This window comes from Hyposmocoma kahamanoa, unplaced genomic scaffold, assembly GCF_003589595.1.
Source record: "Hyposmocoma kahamanoa isolate Upper Pololo Valley unplaced genomic scaffold, ASM358959v1 262, whole genome shotgun sequence".
In the NCBI taxonomy this organism is placed as follows: domain Eukaryota; kingdom Metazoa; phylum Arthropoda; class Insecta; order Lepidoptera; family Cosmopterigidae; genus Hyposmocoma; species Hyposmocoma kahamanoa.
Window position 1 is genome coordinate 1,677,669 of NW_020653765.1, and position 20,678 is coordinate 1,698,346.

At 36.5% G+C, this 20,678-nt stretch overlaps 1 protein-coding gene across 3 annotated transcripts in view; it reads right to left on the reverse strand.

Annotated features, from left to right (window-relative positions):
• The window catches only part of LOC113228884 (ankyrin repeat and SAM domain-containing protein 1A-like), a 170,886-nt gene that overhangs the window by 76,615 nt on the left and 73,593 nt on the right, over positions 1-20,678 (reverse strand). For all 3 annotated transcript variants that reach the window (XM_026462308.1, XM_026462309.1, XM_026462310.1), the window contains one exon: positions 17,708-17,867. In XM_026462308.1, the coding sequence (XP_026318093.1) occupies positions 17,708-17,867 (160 nt within the window). The remainder of the gene's footprint in view (positions 1-17,707; positions 17,868-20,678) is intronic.

A 20,678-nucleotide genomic window follows, 5' to 3' on the forward strand; every position in this document is an offset into this window, starting at 1 on the left:
ACCACAAATCTCGGAGAATAATTGAATATACATAATGATAAGAATATAGCGAGAGATATAAAAAGTAATATTATAGCAGGAAACTTGTGACTAGTGATAGTGGTATATTAAACTGTAGTTAAAACAGTAGCTTATCATTATTAGGTCGTCTGATGACAAAAATCCACGATACCGACCAGTTTCGCTGTTGTAAGTTTTTCTTTAATAATATCAAGTGACGGGACGAACAAGTCGTGCACCTGATGGTAATATGGTCCATAACTGTTGCAGTGCCACTCAGAGCTTTGAATCGCAAAGATCTGAGAGGCACTACCACTGCGCCCGTCACCCAGAGACATAAGTTGACAAGTACCACGTGCCTGTTAATACACCCTTACGCTTCTAAACCTGAACGCAGTAATGCTAACATTACTGCTTGGCGGCAGAAATAGGTAGGGTCTCTTTCAGAGCTCTACTGCTGCTATAGAGATAAATCTTCTCAGCTACGAACGATGTACCAATTGTATGCTTACCTCGTATTTTCGTAATTTCCTTTTTTATCATAATTATTAATACAAAGATCGAACACTCAGAAAAAATCCTTTGATCCGGCGGGATTCGAACCGACGTCTTCTAACATACCGTGCTAGACGCTATAATAACTAAGTCACGGAACGAACCAGCGGACCGCAAGAATTTTTCTATACGCTTGTTGTCGTGTCTTTGCATTTGGTTTTTTAACGTGTTTTTAGCCGTAGCGCCATCTATGAGTAATCTACGAAAGTATTTCGTCACCCAGTTAGATACCTTTACAGCTACCAGCCCCGGCTACAGATGTCGCTATTCACTGTATTTAAATTTTTATTAAATTGATGTCCAATTTTTTTTGTCAAATTACTCCACTAGTTTCTTATAATTAATTAATTTCCTTTTTTATTATTTACAAAATATAAATATTTTCCTTTCTTATTGATTCTTTTCAAAGGAATCTGCCTTACCAATGAAGTAATGAGCAGTAAGTAGAGTTTAATAAATGTAACGATTTCAAGTGTAATTTGTTTAACATTGAAATAAAGATTATTTGTATTTGAATTTAAAACATATTTCACGAGTGCTACAGTGCGAGTACTATATAATAATACAAGTGCCTAAAACATTTTCAAACAAAACAAGACAATAACAACTTGTAACAAATAGGTGTATCGTAAAAGGCAGAACGAGTGAATAGAACATGGTAAAATGACCACCCACCAAGACCTCTTACGGGTAGGTCAGTGTCGTGCAAATAATATTACATAAGTATAAAAAAGGCATATCAACGGCGATAACAGTAAATACTTACACCATTTAATAATGAATGAATAATAATAATGACAAAGTGTCAAACAATGCCTCTATATATACATACCTTTGAAATTAGTAGCAGTATAACTTATTACGAAAGAATTTGTCATTAAATGAAAAAAAAAACAAATCTCCTAATTGCGAGTTACGTGGAGTAGTGCAAGATGCATACAATTTGTTAAAGGAATGTGTCCGGTACGAACAACAGAGGGCGGCGTTGATGAGAGACCTGCAGAACAACCGAACATCCTTAGGTGCCACAAAATGTATATTAAGTAATCCCCACGCGAAACAGGCAAAAATACTATAACTATTTGTTGAATCGGCTCTCCAACAGCGCCGCCCTGACATGTAAGCTTTAGTTTAGGGTGCGATGGAACTGGCATATACATTATATAAAAGTTCCTAAATAAATAATAACAAAACAAAGTTTGTCTTTACTGCGTTTCGATTTTGAAGGGCAAGGGCGCTAGTGAAGTTACAGGCACATGGGACTTATCAACTGATGTCTCAGGGTCACGGGCGCAGTGGCAGTGCCCATCACATCTTTGCGATTTAAAGCACTGAGCTGCGGGCTGGAGCACGCTAATGGTCGCAATACACACCGAAAGCACAAAAGCGCGTCAAGATGTGCGGCTTAGTAGAGCTCCATATGAAAGAGTTCGTCCAGGAAAGTACCGCCACCTTACCTATTTCTGACGCCAAGCAATAATGTCAGCATTTCTGTGTTCCTGTTTTGAAGGGTAAGGGTGCTGGTAAAATTACAGGCACATGGGGCTTGTCAACTGATGTCTCAGGATCACAGAGGCAGTGGCAGTGCCCATCAGATCTTTGTGACTTCAAGCTCTGAGTGGCATTACAACTACTACGGACCGACGAGTCATTTACCACCAGGTGCAAGCCTTGTTCGTCCCTTTACTTGGTATCATAAAAAAATACTTTCAAGCCCTATAGTATGAGTATCGAAAGATTAACGAAACTGACTCCTGGGGGACACTATCCAGAAAACCCATACCAGGACCAATTCAGAAAAACTCTCTTGCTAAATTAGTCTGGAAATCAAATCATATTCTCAAGGCATATTCTCATCAAGCACTCATAGTTCTAACTGGATCACTGAATTTTTATATTGTAAACTCTACAAAAATTACACAATTACAATTAAACCATACAAGTCTAAGTTTAAACAAATAAGATTAATTTTAAATACGATAGGTACAGTCAACATCATGCCGGATAATTATACTTTGGACTTTAAACCATCTTATCGTAAGTAGCCTTGAGTTAAATATAAATCTAAAGTATTAAAGGGTGACAAGGGACACGCGCTTTGTCCCCCCCATTAAAATATTGAAAATCGGCAAATAAACTTAGAAATAAAGTTGTACTGATTTATAGAAGTATTCGTCCTCAATTTTGTAACAACATTATAAGTCCAATAATTGTACACTAAATAAGACGTTAGTCAGTAATACTTAGTCCACCAAAATGTGCAACTTCCTTTAATACAATTTAAAGCAATTGAGTAGTTTTCAATTAGCTTTTAAATTCAATTAACATTTACTTTCAATTAACTTTTACATTTAATTAACTTTTAAATTCAATTTATTTTCAAATTCAATTAACTTTTAAATATGTCGCAAAGAATTTAAAAATCATACGAAGCACTATACTGTGGGCAACACTTAAAGATTACATAATGTGTTCAAAATCGTTATTGAAAATTGAATTTTTTATCATTAGCATTGCGTCCAAATTTACAGCTTGCAAGTATAGTATATAGCTTAACATAAGTTTGAGTATATTTACGTATACTTAACCTTGTACAAAGTACCAATGTACGGTAAGCAGCACGTCGAGATTAAAATTTTTAACTTTGTCCGTATGCAATATAGAGTCGAATTTAAACCTACCTAGTTTTATTTACACTTAGTAAATAAAAGTCAGTGCGATATTGACCATACATTTTACCCTTGTTAGTAAACTATTAACAATGTAAAATATTATTTTTCTGTTTGTTAAAGTTAAAGTTAAGCTGTGATTGACTATACAGCGTGTCGTTTAAATGTAGAGATTTTCTGTTGGCTATGAAAAAAGCGTTAAAGTAAAAAAAAAAGTTCCAATTTCCAAAATTACCATGGAAAACTACGTACGACTACGTGCAAACATTTCAGTTGCACAACTATAAAAATTTAACGTCTTAGGCAATATTTTTTTTTTCCAAACATTAAATTTTCACACTTGTATGTTTATGTAATGTGGTTCTTATTAAAAACTCCGGCTATCTCTAAAAAATTTAGACAGAATAAAAAAGAATAGAAGTCTTGTCGCTCATTCCATAGGCACATCGTTAAACGTACCAAGACAAATGTAAGAAAGAAAAAATAAAGAACGAGCAAAGGATGGCGGCGGCGGCGGCGCGGCGCCTGCGCAATTCGCGTTGCGCTTTTTGCACCATTATAAAGATATTGCGCGCAGCTCTGTTGCACGAGGTGGACCACGTATGTGTATAATTAGCATCCTTTTCGTACTGTAATGATGCAGTAGCTAGATAAGACGGAATACTTTAAGTATTAACTAACAAGATAACACAATCTCTACATGCCCGCAATGTAGCCGAATGGATCCACAAATTGTAAGAAAGCTATAGGTACGTGTCTAATCAGAGTAAGTTCATATACATAAAAGGTTTTATTTGCATTGTTTTTTAATTTGTAAAGTATTTTATAATAATAACTTTATTGCAAATTGCAGAAAAATAAGTATAGAGACGAGCCAAGCTCCCAAACTAGGATCCCCTATACTATGGGTAGCTAGGTCTTACATCCGTCAAGGGTGTTGCCTCAAAATAACAATAACTAACTCTATTACAATTAATTTATAAAATATGAATGGTGGAACCCAAAAAGGAGGTGGCAAAGGTAATTTCATTTCAAAACAAACTCTGTACATAAAGCCAGTGAACATACATTCTTAAGTTTTTGCGACTGTTGCACGTAGGAAACGAAACAATTTTTTGGGTTCTTAAATCGCCTACATTTATTTTTTTTAAACATACCAACGTTCCGCGCCGTTTAACGGTCCCAGGGCGTAGGTTTATTTAAAAACAAAATTGAGACCCGAAAATATAGTTTCATTTCCTAAAATAAACGACATTTCCTTATAATTATTAAAGGGCGTTGCCGCGCCACTGAAGCGTATTACGTAAAGCAGTTGTGTGCAATATTTCTATAACTGAATACAGTTTTCATAGAGTCATCGCTGCGGAATAGGACCATATGGATCATGGACTGATTCCGGTTTTGAAAGGTAAGGTTGCTGGTGAAATTACAAGCACATGGGACTTGTCAACTTATGTCTCAGGGTGACGGGCGCAGTAGCAGTGCTTCCAAGATCTTTGCGATTTAAAGCGCTGAGTGGCACTGCAACTGTTATGGATAGGCGTGTAGCTTACCATCAAGCATACGATCCTAGTCCCGTCATTTAATATTATTAAAAAAGAAAACTGACGACATACATTTCATATTAAAGAGGAATCAATTGATATCCATGGCTATTGACGTAATAAAAATTACTTCCAGGATATTGATCAGCCCCATCTAGATGCAAGACGGAATGTCGTCCTTTTTGAACGTTACGATCTGTATTATGGGGATTAGTCATTGACTTACAATTATATGGACGTCGGGTCCGCGCTAAAAAGTGTCCGCACTTGTAAGGCGCTAAAATCGTATACAGAGCGCGACACTCCGCTTTAGTCTTCATTTGTTCTACTGACAGCGCGATACTGCGATGACATTACAATTTAAATTTCGAATAGGTTGACTTGGGACATTTTTTTCGTGGTTTTTGTATTAGACCCGTCGTCCATTTATTTGTAAGTCAATGGGATTAGTAGTCTTCTTGAGTTATTTGTCAATAGTTATGAGAAGGAAGGCACAAACAATAAATAAAAAATACAGTAGAAGTGATTAGTTAGCGTCTCAATCCGCAATTTTCACTTTATATGGTATGGTTGAGTCAGTCTTTTGTGCAAATTTTCTAAAATCCTAGAAAAATGCCTTATTGCGCTGTTTTGGAGTGCAAAAATGGTAGCCGCACCAAAAATATTACCCGTGTTGGTATTTCCTATCATCGGAAAAGTGTTATTTTAATAAATTTCCAATTTTCATTTTATTGAAATATTTTTTTTTACAACAAACCAAAGTAAGGCTTGTATCCCTGCAATGTGGTCGCTTCTTTTTTGGAGAACTAAATTAATAACTCCAATTCGTCGTCGTTCTGCAATTAACCGCTAGATGGCAGCACATTGATTGAAATTTAAATTTGAAACTACGACCAATCAATATCAAGATTATGTAGTGTTTCAAATTAAGCATGTGTGAGTTTTGGCGACATCGGTTCTGGTAGTAATCGAGGCTTAAGGCACTCCATTGTTTTTTCTTCCGTGGTAATAATTATTGACATTTTCGTACTTTAGGAGACATTTATTCAAAAATTACTTACTTGTTATTTAAAAACGTAACTGTTCAATGCAACCTATACATAATAGTTTAGTTGTTAAGGTGGATATTGCAAGATCGTGAGCATGAATCGCACGGTCGCAGTTGTATAAACCTTGCCTATCTTTGGTTTACGACCCATGAATGACCTCGGTTGCTTTTAGTCCAGTGCCGTTCTTTAGCACTGTTTTTGTCGTTTATAAATTTAGCTCACTTCATTTGAAAGTTTAATAAATCTATAATTATTAATACAATAATCGAACACTTAGAAAAACATTCCTTCGATACGACTAAGCATAGCGTATGGCATGACACGGTTTGCAGATAGACGTTGGTTCGAATCCAGCCAGATCGAAGAAATTTTTTTCATTGCGTCTATCTTTGTCAATAATTTTAACAAAGTAGTGGAGTAATTTCACAAAAAATAATTGAACATTATATTGGTGAAACATTCAACAAATTTAATTAAGCACTTTTTTATAATATTATGTGATGGGGCGAACAAGTTGTGCGCCCGATGGTAAGCTACACGTCTGTCCATAACTGTTGCAGTGCCACTCAGAGCTTTAAATCGCAAAGATCTGAGGGGCACATCGCTGCACCCGTCACCCTGAGACATGAGTTAGTAGTAGGTAGTCCCATGTGCCTGTAACTTCACCAGCACCCTTCAAAACCGGAACACAATAATGCTAACATTACTACTTGGCGGCAGAAATAGGTAAGGTAAAAAAATGGTTTTTACCAAGTACCTATTTTCATAAATGGTTTTTAACTAAAGTTTTTTTATTTCTTTTGATCAACGCTTATGTGAACATCTTTTCTTTTTTTAAATGTTCTTCTAAAGCAAATCAAAACTTTATAATTAATTACAATCCAGCCTTTGTAGTATAATAAACAATTTTAATATAACATATTGACCTAAAATAAAAGTAATTTGTTTAAAGAAATTAAATAAAGCCCTGGTAGCCTAATGGTAACCTATCGGTTATTAGCAGGGTTCGTATCCGGATTCGGAGCCCGGGCTCGTACCTCTCAGTTTTTTGGAATTCATGTGCGAAATTTAATTTGAAATTTACCACGGGCTTTTTGGTGAAGAAAGACATCGTGATGAAACCTGTACGTCGAAGAAGGTTCCCAACTCTGAAATAAAACTTTATTAAATAAACGATAATAACGCACACCCGCACACACTCAACATATCCCCGCACTAGGGAAACCCTGTGTCGCGGATGCCATAGACACACAGACAACCACAAATTACACCCAAACTCACGAGATAAATAAATGTAGGCCATACAAATATTTCTCCCGGCCCGGGAATCGAATCTGGGACCTCGGCGTGGCAGTTCGGCATGGTAACCATTCGGCCACGGAGGCAGTTAATACTTTATTAAAGCTTTTTGTTGATCGAAAGAATTGATCAACGTATATGAAGATCTTTTATTTGTTACAAAGCAAAATCTAGTAAAACGACCAAGTAATAGCTTCTGTGGCGCCATTGAGGTGAGGCATCGCGTCAATCGTGTTTTCTTTGAATAGTGTACACTATGTAAGCTGCAATACGGTTCTATATTACACCAATATTGCACCTAAAGGGTATGATGCCACAAGCAATAAGTTTTACCGTTTCTTTGAAAGGCCTGATCTTAGAATGCGTGTACTTGTTTGATTTTTCGCTGACATATCATTTGTACTTCCATAGTTCTTAACCTCAATAAAACGAATTTCGGATAAGTGATTATAGATAATTACAAAAAATCGATCTCAGTAGTTCGTGAAATTACGTCTATTTGCCAAGTTTTATTGAAATCGGTTAACGGAAATCGGGTGAAATCCAATAAACCGGATTCATTCCCTAATTTACCACCCTGAGAGGTGGAATATTTGCTTCAAATTTCAATGGTACCACTACTGAGGTACCACCTTTACAACGATAATACTTAACTGATAAAGTATAAATCTTTAACCGCAAATTTCCTAGTTCTTCATAAAACCTGTTTAAACTGCGTTACCGCAGCCACAGTCTTCAGCACAGTATGGTTTAGTACGCTATATCAAACTTGAGTTTTTAGTTACATCGACAAATACGTATTTAAGAGCTGCGTTTATAATTAGAAGAGGGAGTTACTTATATCAAGTTTAAGTTGTTACAGAATATATTGTTACATAACTAAAATATTTATTACAATCCTAGTAGTATTGTAACAGGATATACTTACTAGTGCAATAGGAAACTTCGAGCATATTTCAGCTGACCTACACACTTAAAGTAATAAATAATTTTATCAAATAACCAAAAAATTATTCATTCTATCGAGTTTCTTGATTTTCGCGATTGTTATATATAGGAAATGAAACTTTTATTCAGTCGTGACCTGTAAAGTGCCCGAAAATTCGCCATTCTTCTTGTCCGCTTATTCCCAGTCGTCACCACTGGCTTTGTTCCCACTGGCGACAAATGGGGAAAAAACCCATATATTACCAGGTGGTGACAAACGGGATAATGATTGTCGTACTGATGGGAGCTTGCCATACCATTCGTCATACAATGTTTTTATTTTTATTGAATATCATGATGTTATAACGACCTCCGTGGTCGAGTGGCTTGCACACCGGTTTTCATGGTATCGCCATCTCTGAGGACCCGGGTTCGATCCCCGATTGGGTTAATGGAAAATTAAGTTTTTATTAAAGTTAGTTTTTTTTATAATACCAAGTGACGGGACGAACAAGTCGTGCGCCTGGTGGTAAGCGACACGCCTGTCCATATGCCACTTAGAGCTTTAAATCGCAAAGATCTGACGGGCACTGCCAGTCCTCCCGTCACCCTGAGACATAAGTTGACGAGTCCCATGTGCCTGTATTTTCACCAGCACCCTTACCATTCCAAACCGGAATACAGTAATGTGAACATTACTGCTAGGCACCAGAAATAAGTAAAGTAAGACAGTACTTCTCTAGATGAACTCTTTCACAAGGAGCCCTACTGCTACACTGTTTATGTTATATTACTTATATTGTTTATCTATAGATTGTATAGTTCTTAACAGCATTTTTAATTAAGATTCCATCAAAAGCAGTCACGTTTCTTATATTCAACAAAGTACCACACTAGTCAATAGTGGTCACGAATACAAGCGTAAGAACAGCAATCCACACGTAAACAATAACAAACCTTTTCTAATCACGAGATCGTTACTGGAATTACTTTGTACAAGATTATTTGTTAATGTTGTGAGCCTTAAAATGATTCAATTTGTCCATTTTAAATTTTGTTCTAAGGAAAAAACGAAAATCATTGAATATTTAATGACTATGCTAACTTAAATATTTAAGTTAGCAAGTTATCAGTAGGTACATATCCAAAATAAGTAGACAAATATTATCAAGTTGAAATGAAACCATATTTTCTGATATTTGTAGCGTAAATTGGAATGTTCTTTGGTAAATTAAAAATAAGGTATTTAATTGAATAACCTTTGTTCAGAAGAGCACGTAACTGGATGACTTTATCATCTCAGTCAGCGTGAAAAGAAATATGCAATTTAGATCCGAAAAGATGATTTATAGATAAACATGATGTCAAAGAATTACCTATTAAAATTATAACATTTATATCTATCATCTATTGAATTCAAATTTCATATTGCTATTATAGGAATAAACCATATTTTTTGTGTTAATTTATTTCCACATAAAATTTATTTGTAAGCGGATGACGTCTTCCTCGTTATAATTGTTAGAAGTAGATTAATGGAAAGTCTGTCGAACTGCATTTGAATACAAGCATGCTTTAGTTGAATCCTATCATCCTATCTTAGATAATTCAACCTTAATGAGCATAAGAGGAGAATTTCTTTGAAAATTATAACGTCAATAATCTCAGTACAAAGTATTAAAAAAAACCGACCTCAAAAGTTCGCGGAATTACATCTATTTGCCAAGTTTTATAGAAATCGGTTACCGAAAGTTAAAGTCAAATAATTATTTATATATATTTATATTTATAATTTTTTTAAATTGAAAGGTTATTTTTTAAACTACTACTCGTTCACTGGGCTGACTTCACTGAGAAGAACGAGCTAGAATCTCTAGAGATTGCTCTTTTCAAATAAACTTAAATGCTATAAGAACACATTTTTCATCATATTTGTGTGGAATCTAGACTCATGTTGTCTTTCTATACATCTTCACCTAACACGTAGTCAACAATTGTATAATATGACTTTTCAATTAAAATACTTTTAATGTAAGTTTTAAGAAGTGCATGAAACCAGAGTCATCCCCTAGTTTACCGCCCTTAGAGATAGAATATTTTCTTCAAATTTAAATGGGATCACTACTGAGGTACCCTCTTTCCAACAAAGAAAATCGCGTAACATACATAAAACAAAAAAACATATAGTCTAATTGAGAACCTCCTCCTTTTTTTGAAATCGGTTAAAATACTGACGCCCACTGAGAGCACTCAGTGCGCATTATAATCATGTGGCCTTTCAAATCATAGGAACGGTAACATTTTTGTTTGTTGTGTCAAAAAAGTTTCGGGCTCTTTACAGATCTCATTGTCACTGTTTGAAAAAAAAAAGACAAATATACGTGATTTTGAGACAATGCAGTTGCATAACGAAAATAATATTATGTGATGCACAATGTACACACGCAACAATTCGTAACAATAAGGTAGATGGTCTTCTCGGTACCTATAATCCACATCAATGTTCTAACCATACTAAATATTGTCTTCCATATTAAAACAAAACTTTCTCCGACACTGAGGCAATGAGCATTTTAATCGCCTTTGTAACATTAGTTAATGTGTTAATCACGTCTATCTCATTACTACGAGGCGTAAATAATTGGAACTTTAATTGTGATCCAAGTTACTTACTACGCTGGGATCGTGTTCGTGTCAAAATGTTGAACGTCGCGAAGAAAAGTGTTATATGACCTAGATTTGGTTTAAAACTTTCGTAGTAACTTAATGATGAAATCGCACCCTTAATATAAAAAGGCCTATATATATAATAAGTACCGATTTTAAGGCTTTCGTGGTTATTCACTGAACGGAACTGAACGGAACGTTTCCGAAATGACGGGAAAATAAAAAGCTGCGGTGAGAAGGTTATTAAAATGTATTCCACTAGATGTGACTAGCGGCTACGAATGCCAAAAAGTCAGTACTAAGATCTTTATCAAAAACTCAAAGAAGAATTTCGACGACTCGGTAACTGGACCCGTAGCTCAGGTGGTTAGAGCAATGCTACGGTGCAGCATGGACGTGGGTCCAAGTCCCATCGAGTCAACGAAATTCTTTGTTCTGTGTTCGATCTTTGTATTCATAATCATAACAATACCTACTAGTGGAGTTATTTCACAAAAAAAAGAACAATAAATAAGAATAAGAATTCAAACCGTAGTAAGAAACCTGTAATTAGTGATAATCATTGAGAAGTGTAAGATTCTCGAATTAAATTAGTTGTAACTTTTTTACGTTTAAATAGTACAGTTATGCAATTTCACATAATATATACTTTTGTTTTATGTAGTTTAGCATTTATGACTTTCATGTGATAAAAGCACTTTTGACTTATGATAACAAGTGGCTTTATTATACCAAGTGTCTGAAACTCAAAATAAACAACTAATCTAAACGTAATTATATAACATAAGGGTTATTCGTGTACACTATTGTTAATAACAAAAATTAATCCGCTCACGAATACCGTAAATATTTTTATTTAAATACGCAAGGGACTAATTTAATTTTATACTTTTACTTTACCACTTACGAGCACAATGCTACATCCTCACGTATCACAACATACCGTCGTCGTATCGCGCAACGTTTAATCCATAATACGATGTTAGGAAACCGATCACGTATGCAGTGTTTCACCTGCTCGCTGCCCGCTGATAACTATAGAATGTCAGAAAGTATTCGGTTGTTGCCTTATTACATAAAAAAATACAATGACGCTCATAGATTTCTATTATATTATATAGCTATATTGGCCCCAAAGGGCCATCTATAAATTTTGATTTAGAACCGTTCTGAAAGAGCCCAGGGAAATACTACTCTTACCTATTTATTACCTTAGCGGTAATGTGGGCATTACTGCGTTTGGGTTTGGAAGGGTAAGGGTACTGGTGAAATTACAGGCAAATGGGACTTGTCAACTTATATCTCAGGGTGACGGGCACAGTGGCAGTGCCTCTCAGATCTTTGTGATCTAAAGCTCTGATTGGCATTGCAACTCTGGACAGATGTGTCGCTTATCATCAGGCGCACGACTTGTTTGTCCCGTCACTTAGTATCATATAAAATACATCTCACGTGACGTGACTAGCGGAATAGAACTAATGAGCTTCGTGACTTCACAACAATTCAAAGTGGGAAGACCCATATATATTCACCTGGAACGACTACCTAAAACATGACAAGGAATACTATTAACGTAACGAAGACGACTGGACATAATTAACCAAAGACAAGGATAAATTTAGGTAAGTACTTGAAAAGATATACATACAGAATCCTGGAAACCGACACAGAAATAAATGGTACAACTTGAGTTTTAGGGACGATAACACAAGCTCACCCAAGATAAACCACTACGGCAACACGAAGCCCAACACCATCAACGCTCATTCCTTAGAACACTACCTACCTTTCTGACACGCGCTGCATAGCCAGTAGGAATCTGGCCACACGGCTAAGGCTGGTTGCACCACAATCCTGAGCGTGTCACTCCCTTAAACTGTGCCCCTGGGTCAAATTCACTCTAGCTGGGCGTGATGCCAATGAGCAATGACGCTCACTGAAATAGGATTAGATCTTTGGGGCCATCCATAAATCACATCTCACGTGTCGTGACCAGGTGAAAAGGACTAATGAACTTCATGATGTCACATCCATACATAAAAAAGCCGCCACAGGAGTAGAGCCCATTACCACATCAAGTACCTGGCGTACAAAGATCATGCGGGCCTGTTTGTTCCTTCCTTGACCCCGCAAGAAGTGTTTCCGCTGCGTTAAGACCACGTGCATTACTATCACCGCGTTTAAGGTGAAGTATGACGAAAATAGACGTTTTGACGTATATCGATCACATGAAAAATCGGTTCTTCAATGTTAGAAAATACGAATTCATTGTTTGTTTCACAACTTGTTTCATTTAAATGATAATGAAAACGGAAGCCACCGGTAGTCAACTATGGAGACCGAAACACGGTTGACCTGAACTTCGCTAAAAAAATATATCAGAAATAAGGACCTTCATGTGCTACGCTCCTGAAAAACCTCATTCGCCTCCTCCACTCCTATCAGTCCCTTCATAGAATGCCCATTTATTCTTGGTACGTTTATTCGGCGTTTTTTAAGGACATTCCCAATCTGATTGATATATGCAGTTACACTAAAGTCTACCGCTTCCCACGCGTCCATCCACCTTCGCTCTATAAATTTTTGCCGTCAATCTACCAACATTCATTCTTTCCATGTCACCAAACCCTCTGCCTCTACTTCCCTGGACAAACTCTTTCACAAGGAGCTCTCCTGCTACTGTGTTTGCAGGGTGAGAGGTGTTTGAGATCACGCATCAAGTTGTATTTGAAAGAAATAAAATTAGTAACTAAAAAACTTTTAAAGCTCGATAAACTTTTCCACATGGAATAAAATCTACTGCTACTATATTTATTTTATTACATGTCAACTTCTATACAATCTGTGTTTTCACAAATAAATGGATTATGCTTACGACATGCGGTTCTTGAAAAGGCGAATAAACATTACTCTCAAAGGCTGGCAACTCACATGCAGTGTTGCAAATGTACAATCGATGCCCTGTTTTGCAACACCTGACCCCCTAGCCAACCTTTTAAATTAATACATTTAAAATTAATCTTACGGCTCAGAGGTTAAACGTTAACTTTGTTTAACACTTTTCTTTACACTGGCCTATTCAGCATCAAATATTCGGTTAGGGAGGTAACGTAGGACATTGACTGCACTTGGGCAACTTTGGTGAAAACTTATTCACAAGTTCCATCAAAAACAACATCAAAGTATAAACACGTACACGTGCAGCAATCATCATCTATCATCTAAACTAAACGCGCATTTAATTGTACTAGAACGCTAGGTCATTACAAGGTAACGTTACTTGGGGAGTTTCGATGTTATAATCACAGTATTTTGACTTATGAGTAAAAAAATTATAATAAAATTAGCGATCTTTTTATAAGTTACCATTTTTGGATGATAACCTGAAACCATCAAAATCTTATTTACTTACTTACAACAGTATAAGTAACAATAACAATATAAAACACACACATTATAAGACATTTACAATAATAAACACACAAAAAATTAATTAATAAAATCACACGTCTAACGTCGGATTTCATCAGAGCTGACACCTAATGCCTTTGCAAAACACTGTTGGATTTTATTATTATATCTATTTTAGGCTCTCGCCTCTCCCAAGGCCTAAAAGATAATTTTGAATTTTTAAATTTGAGAGGCGGTATTCCCCAGCAATGGCACAGTCGGCCGGGGTCAGGAACTCAAGTTCAAGAACCGACGAACAATACGTGCCGTATCGAGCAGGACCGCCTTCTGCAATTGTTATTATTTTTATAATACGAAGTGACTGAACAGTAGTAAGCGACACGCCGTTGGTCCAAAGCACTCTTACCTTACCTTACCCTTCCAAACCAGAACGCAGTTATGCTCACATTACTGCTTGGCGGCAGAAATAGGTAAGGTGGCAGTACTTCTCTGGACGAACTCGTTCACAGGGGGCTCTGCTGCTACCGATCTATAAGCTAGTGCCCTTAGTATGCTGTTCAGCATTCTGCTTCTTATTATTAAGGTGTCAAAAAACACATCAAGTTACAGCCCGATAACAACACGTCCTTACAGTGATTTCCATTAATTTTTATGTCTAACGAGAAGGCGGTACGAACCTTCAAAATTTAAATCCCATCGTGCCGTTGAATGTACCAACTTGTAATTGCGTTTGATAGAGATCGATTGGTTCATAAAAAAGTAATTGCTTTCATGCGTGTCGGGCTAAATAGCAATTTCGTGAATGGTATGGTATGCATGAAGATTAGGTGATGGTTTTTTGCTCTGTGACCTCAATAGGCACTTGTAACTGTGTGGCAAACAAAATGTTACGGAGATATCACATTGTACCAGCGGCGCGGTAGTCAAGCTATATGACCATACACGCCGAATACAAGCGGTTTGATAGATGGTTCGTTCATTGTGACGCTTTTAAGAAGAGAAGTGGACTGTATAGAAAGGAATGTTGGTAGGTAAAAGGAGTGCTGAACAACTGAACTATAGCCACAATGACCTTATAGGTAGGTTTTGTGTACGTACGTTGTCCTCTTGCTCAACTTCCAACAGCGGTACCGGTGACGCAGTGGCGATCAGAGGAGACCACCAGTTACGACGATGGCCACTTGATTTATCACCGGACAGTGTTTAGTACAGTACAATAACACAGTAAAACACTAGCGGTTCACACATGGCGAATAGGACTACATAGAGTGAGTTAAAGCTTTAAAGACTATATACATATTTTAGTATTATTATTTAGTATAGTTTTCGTAGGAGTCGAGTTCCTCGTGAAAGAATTCATCCAGGAAAGTACTGCCATCTTACCTATTTCTGCCGCCAAGCAGTAATGTTAGCATTACTGTCTTCCGGTTTTGAAGGGTGCTGGTGAAATGACAGGCACGTGGGACTTGTCAACTTATGTCTCAGGGTTACGGGCGCAGTGGCAGTGCCCCTCACATCTTTGCGATTATTTTGTTTCTTTATTTTTATTTCACAAAATTATTTTTTTTTTCGAATTTTTTTTTTATTTCTTTCTTTTTTTTTTACAAAATACGCGGAGCATAATATTCGTAAATAAATATGGCTGTTTACAAAAATAACAGAAGATGATTAAAAAATAATGATGCCGTAGTGTTCATTGGAGGTATCGAATGAATTCTGGTCTTGAATTACCGAACTTAATTTCGATACTTTGGTATTCATAGTACAGCGACATTCCCTAATTTGAGACCAGGTAATTATTGTGATTGTCTCTAACTTTAAAACAACAAGAAACATTACTTTATACAACATGCAATGTAATAAAAAAGAAATACATATTATATATAATAATTAATAATACGACAAAGGTGTTAAATAGTACATAGTTCCCGCTGACATTCTGTTATGACTCCTTAATGGTGAAGAACAAAAACGAATGTATAATAATTGCCATATTATGAGTAGATCAAACGGCTAAAATGAAATATAATTAAAACTGTACCTATACATTTTTGTTGGACTACCTATAAATTTAGGAAATCTAAATTTTTAATTAAAACTTTTAAATAAATCTGTAGGTACGACGTTCAAAAACATTCAGTGAATTTAATTATCTTTCACTCGGTTTTGTTATGCCGATTTTTACGTTTTTGCTATTTGTAAGTACCGAGCACTGATATAGTGTAACACGGGTAAGTTATGTCTCGGTAGGTCAGTAGTAAGATCAGAGGACAACCCAATGGGGGTTTTGAGTTTATCTTTTTTATATTTAGACAGACTCGTCATACTTTCGTGCTTCCAAAATAATACGTTTATGTTAGACCTGTACCTACTTTTAATTTAAATGCATGCTTAGTGCTAGTTAATTGGCATGTTTTTATATTAAAGGTATCTGTATTTATTTAGTTGGTACGCCTTATGAAATAAATAATAAAATATAGACAGAGAAATTAAAATCAAATTATTATCAATCAGACAAAATCTTATGCAAAAACACTATTGGTCACTATTAGGGGAGATCATCATAATCAATAAACTTGAATTAACGTTTCTGGAACTTTTAGAATAGCTTTTCAATAATGGGATCGCTCTTTTAGTCGCGTCGATAAGGCACCTACTCAGAGTGCCTATGGCAGATTTCAAACTTCTTTACCTTCGTTACCTTCTTTTTTGAGTTAGGTAAAGAAAGTATTAACTATCTTAGAAATAAATCTGTAGATATACTTACCTACATGTTGATACATTCCGTCGAAAGTCTATAACATATTACGTCAATAAACCAAAAGCAAAACATCCGACTGAAGTAAACAAAATTCAAATCACATAAAGTACGTCGGTAAAAATTCATTGGCAAAAATGTCCAAAATATATACCCCGTCGAAGTTGCCAAATATTGACGAAAAATTTCACAGCGGGAATTTTGCGCGAGAATCGTTGCGCTTTTGTTTGCCGTCTGGCAACCCGCTGGCGCGTACAGTGTTGCCATATTTGCAGGGTAAACAGAAAAATAGGGAACACGAATTGCGGCTCAAAAAGTTGTGCACTATAGTGAATAATTTTTGGTATATCGTTAGAATTTGGAAAGTTAGTTGGTCAGTTTGTTTGTTATAGAACAGACGAATATTGTAAGTTTAGGAAGTTAGTTTGCGAACTAGACAGGCAGTTGGGATGTCTCGACACGTACGTAATCCAGATAAACTTTCTTGTTGCGAATAAATAGTATCATTAATTACGAGCTATTTGCAACAAAAACTCTTCTTACTTTCTTACTTTTTACCTAGTTCTTGGTTAGAACGCAGTATCAGCAAACTATTTTATATTTGGCACTGGATACTTACCTATATGACCGCAATTATTTCACCTTATTATACTAATTCCCCGCAAGAGGCATTCCTACCCATTCCTTTCTAGTACCTAAGTCTGGCGCATACTGGGCAACAATCGACAAGTATACCTTACGTCGATTGACAACTCCTTCCACCATGATGGCGAGCATTATGGCGTATGCCATCGATACGATAAGAAAAAGAATTATACTAACGCTTACCAGCAAAAGGCACGTCACAGACGTACTCCTCGACGCAGTTGTCGGTATTGCCACTCCGATCAGTGGCCCCGCTGGCGACTGACGCTGCTGATGCCGCGCGAAGGAGACATAGCTCGGTTTCCGTGTAGCTGTCCCGTAGAGCTGAACGACGTTTGTATTCCTGTGGGAATAAAGAGATTAGGTTAGTTTGAGACAAATTTGACCATCATTAATTACAGGTTTCTTTTCTCGATATATCGAAACAGGCTTAACAGAAAAAAGTGAGTGACAATGGTAACGCTACAAGTAATGAAGGTAGTCGTCGACAGCGAAAGAGGGTAGACAGATGTCTGTTCTTAAAGCTGTCATCTGCCGCTGGGCAGTCAACCCGTGATCACGGAGCATGTAACTGTCGGAAATGTCGGGAAAATAAAAAGAAACCATGCCGTGGTAACTGTAATCAGTGATAGGTAATCATTTAGAGAATAACCACGAAAATTTTAAAATGTATATTGTATATTGAGGCAAATTTACTCATATGCAGGTCGTAAAATTAATATCTGACGAAGATAAAAATGTGTCAACACATAAATAAAGGTACACCACGGCAAGCTTTGAAGAACGGTTAACTGTATATAAATAACTAAACCCAAATAACTGTACATAAACATAAAACATTGAGACGTGAGACGTGATCCTATACACGAAAAGTTTTTGTGCAATGAAAAGTGACCATAAGGTACGCAATTATTCTCGAATAACGACTAGGTATTACGCTCCTGTCTGGGTGAACAGACAGCAGCTGTGGATTGCAGGCGGCTCATTGCCATGGCACTGAGAGAACAATATTTTGTGATTTGATAAAATAATTAATATATATATTAACCGGGCTCTTGATTAGATTGAGCCAGGACACTTGTTGGCGACGATAAGCTCAAATCTAAACTTCATAGTTTAGTCCACAGGCGCAAAGTTGCCCGTCTGTCGGTTTTCTACAGAAAATATTTCGATGAGTGTGCTCATGAGCTCCATCAGCTTATCCTGCCCGCCCCCTTTTACCATCGAACATCCAGACGTACGGCGGAATATTTACCTTACTTGGTCGATATTCCCCTCAGGCGTACTAAGCTCTTTTCATCATTTTTTATTATGCGCACAGCCCAGGAATGGAATTCCCTGCCTGCGTTTCCGAGCATATACCACCCGAGTATCTTTAAGGTGCGACTGAATAGACATCTTCTGAGCGAGCTCGTTCCATCGTCGATTCTATTTTTGCCCCTGGGCTAGGTACTGGTCAAGAGCAAGTCCATTTAATTTGTTATAATTATTAATACAAAGATTGAACAATCAGAAAAAATTTCTTCGATCCGGCCGGATTCGAACCGACGTCTTCTAGCATACCATGTCAGACGCTATACCAACTAAGCTAGGGAACGCACCAGCGGACCTCACGGATTTTTCTATGTGCTTATTGTCGTATCTTGGTTTTACAACGACTTTTTAGCCGTAGTGCCATCTATGAGAAACCAATTTTTTTTTAAATTTAATCTATCATTTAATTTTATAAAAAGCTAGCTTGATTAATTTCCCGCACCCCTAATCTCGCACTAGTATTGATATTTTCAATACGTGTGTCATTTCGGCAAGTAGAGCAATGAGTGGGCGTTTCTTTGACAATAGCGAGGATTGTAAATAATAAATAAATAAATATTAGACAACATCACATACATTGCTCCGATCCCAAAGCAAGTAACTAAAGCACTTGTGATTATGGAAATCAGAACGACGCGACGGCACTACAAACACCCAGACCCGAGGCAATATGAAAAAGTTTTTCTACATTGACCCGGTCGGGGATCAAACCCGGGACCTCAGAGATGGCGACACCATGAAAGCCGGTGCGTACGCCACTCGACCACGGAGGCTTGCAACTGCGGTTGTCTTTTTTATGTTTTACGTAATAACTTATGTTTTATTTAATGGGTTAGTTAAATTGTGCGTCCAGGTTCTATATTATTATATTTCTATTTGTAAGGATCTGTAATAGGATCTCAGTAACATTATTATTTAAGTTAGTTTTAAGCTGTTGGTCTTCCTTTTAGACAAAATAGATGTACCTACACTTTAATGCTCACGCTCAGGAACAACAACAGTACATAGACAGCTTAAAACTACTGTGGGCAAAGGCGGTCTTATTGCTAAAAACGATCTCTTCCGTTTTGAATTGAACTGCGAACTTTGAGACATAGAAAAGCTAATAAGAGCGGGATACGTAGTGTGCCAATAGCATAATTTAATTGTATAGACAAATAAAAATTAACATTATATTCTACAAAATAATAAATAAGGATATAGTATGCTTACATACATGTATATTGATATATACTTATGAATAAACTAACTACCTATATAAATAAACCTAAATAAACTTATACTTACTAATAAATGTACACGTTACAGAGTAGTAGATAAATAAATAAACCTACTTATTTCCCATAACAACGGTGGTCAACAATTCTCACAGAATTTAAATTCTTAAGTCCTATAGACTATATCGAACCCGGGACTTCAGACATGGAGACACCATGAAAACCGATGTGTAAGTCACTCGACCATGGCAGTCGTTAAAATGAATAAGTAATTACTTTCTATGAATATAAGAAAAACATAGCAACTTACCAATATTCAAAAGTCAATCAACCACTCCAAAAGAGCACAGTAATCACTAGCATCACCTTGACACGGGTTTGGTACTAACCAATACACTTTTGTCACGTATTGTGCGTTAACAATTTATTGTACCACTCTGTTACATTGTGTAGTTTTGACATGCAACAGTCCCCCTTTGCGTGACGTTCGATCCTCACCCACCTTTCAAATAGCATCATGACATAAACAGCCCAGCCTATATACGACAGGTGTATATAAACATTTAATATTTATAGAAGGTACTGCACCTGTTTTCATATCTCTCATTATTGTTTTAAAGACT